This window comes from Penaeus japonicus, unplaced genomic scaffold, assembly GCF_977035675.1.
Source record: "Penaeus japonicus unplaced genomic scaffold, GWHDUDI00000001_assembly GWHDUDI00000011, whole genome shotgun sequence".
NCBI classification, from domain to species: domain Eukaryota; kingdom Metazoa; phylum Arthropoda; class Malacostraca; order Decapoda; family Penaeidae; genus Penaeus; species Penaeus japonicus.
In genome coordinates, this window is record NW_028234413.1 from 36,446,817 (window position 1) to 36,449,316 (window position 2,500).

At 30.4% G+C, this 2,500-nt stretch overlaps 1 protein-coding gene across 4 annotated transcripts in view; it reads right to left on the reverse strand.

The window, feature by feature from the left end:
* LOC122263247 (uncharacterized) overlaps positions 1-2,500 on the reverse strand; it is a 104,149-nt gene that overhangs the window by 74,492 nt on the left and 27,157 nt on the right. For 2 of the 4 annotated variants that reach the window (XM_086542023.1, XM_086542021.1), the window contains exon 3: positions 78-128. The exons of the other annotated variants lie outside the window; for them this stretch is intronic. In XM_086542023.1, coding sequence (XP_086398149.1) covers positions 78-128 — 51 coding nt within the window. The remainder of the gene's footprint in view (positions 1-77; positions 129-2,500) is intronic. 4 annotated transcript variants of the gene reach the window in all.

The window sequence follows — 2,500 nt, forward strand, 5'->3', positions numbered from 1 at the left end:
GACGCGTTGCATGGCGTATTTGAGGCACAAGCGGGGAGAAAAAAATAAATAATAGTCCACGTGTGTTTTGTACTTACGGATCTGAACACTTCTAAGCTGGTCGGCTAGATTATCATATCCTAGAACACCTGTATAAAAGTTCCTTGGTGAGATCTGCGCTGTTTATGTACAATAGGGTTACTCTTCTCTATGTTCATGGTTTGGGGATTCGTAGGAGGGAATTGAGAGAGTTAGGGAGAGAGAGAGAGAGAGAGAGAGAGAGAGAGAGAGAGAGAGAGAGAGAGAGAGAGAGAGAGAGAGAGAGAGAGAGAGAGAGAGAGAGAGAGAGAGAGAGAGAGAGAGAGAGAGAGAGCTTGTGTTTACGCGTGTGTATGTTTGTGTGTGCGCGCGCGAGCGTGTACGTACATATCTACCTGCATGTGCGTGTGTGCTTACATTTGCGTGCATGTCTGTGCGCGCGCGCGTGTGTGTGTGTTTGTGTGCAGCATCGCAGTCTGAAGCGAAGGTATAAAGCAAAGGGTGTCAATGTCTAAAGCCTCATAAAGAGATTGGTCGCTCGCCAAACACAACTACAGCGTCGACCAGAAGGAAGGGAGAGGGAAGGAGGGGGAGGAGGAGGGGGTGTAGGGTAGGAGGGGAAAGAAAATGGGGAGAAGGGGAGGAGGAGGAGGAAAAGAAAAAAAAGGGGGAGGGGGAGAGTCAATTAAGAAATTAAAAGAATAAAGAAATGGTTTTATACAAGAGAAAAATATAGAATTAAACGGAAGATGACACAGCACTGACGAGAGAGAAAATGGCCGAAGAGGAAACAAAATATTTTTGACTTAATTCACTGCAAAGAGGAAATAATTGAGAACAAAATAAACAATTATAATAGTATACAAAACAATAAATAGATGAATTAATGTCTAAGCAAATCATATTCACGTAAAGAAAAGAGAGAGAGATAGACATAGAGACACAGAGAGAGAGAGAGAGAGAGAGAGAGAGAGAGAGAGAGAGAGAGAGAGAGAGAGAGAGAGAGAGAGAGAGAGAGAGAGAGAGAGAGAGAGAGAGAGAGAGAGAGAGAGAGAGAGAGGTGCAAATAGTAAAGACATTTGATATTGTGACAGGAAAATTACTCAAGATAATTATTTTAATAGTTATAGATGTTATAGTTGAATATGTTAAACTGACTCCCTATATTTGTATGTATTTGCATAACAATACTGCCATCACTGTATACTGATAATAATATGATGGTGATTAATGATAATATTAATGATAATATTAATAATGATGATAACAATAATGATATTGATAATAATAATGATAACAATCGGAACAATGATTACAATGATAATAACGATAGTGAGGATAATGACGATATCATAAATAATAATCATAATGATGATAATTAAAATAACATTGATGATAACGATAATGATAATAGTAATAATCATAATAATTATAACGATAAAAGATAGTGATGATGATAATAATAATTATAATAATAGTGACAATAATGCTGAAAATAATAATAATGATAGTAATGATATAAAAATAATAATGATAATAATAATAATATTGACGATAATGATAATAATGATTGCAATAACAATAACAATAATGATAATAATAATGATGATTTATAATAATGATAATAATAATAGAGGTAATAATCATAATAATGATGATAGTAGTAATGATGATAATAATATCAGTATTAACAACAATAACAAAAAAAAATAATATCAATAATGATGATGATAAATTATCAATAATTGTGATGATAGTAAAAATGATAATAATTACAACAATAATGTTAGTATTACTAATGATGATGATAAGAGTAATAAGAGTAATGATGATAATGAAAACAATGATAAAGATGATTATGATAACAATGATGATAGGAGTAATAATGATAATGATAATATAAATGATAACAACAATAATAGGAATAATGATGACAGTGATATTGTTGATAATAATAATTATAATGACAATGAAAGCGATTAACAATAATAATGATAATAACAAAAAAGATATAAGTAATAATGATAATGATAATAAAATTATTATAACAATATCAAAGAGTGATAATGATGAAAATAATGATAACACGGATAGTGATGATAAAAATTACAATATTGATAGTATGAATAATAATAATGGTGATAATGATGATAACATCAATAATGATAGTAATAGTAATGATAATAACATCAATAATACACTGAATAATAATGATATTGATAATATTGATAATGACAATAATATTAATAATTATAATGATAATAATGTTCATGACAGTTATGATAATAATGATATTAGTGATGATAATAAGGATGATAATAATAATGATAATCTCGGTAGTAGTAACAAAAAATTACAGCAATAATGAAAATGATACTGGACGAACAATTAAAAATAAAGACATTGATGATAGGAATAATGATAATGTCTATGAATGGCACAAAAAAAAATCATGAAATTTATTTGTACTAGTAGTATTACA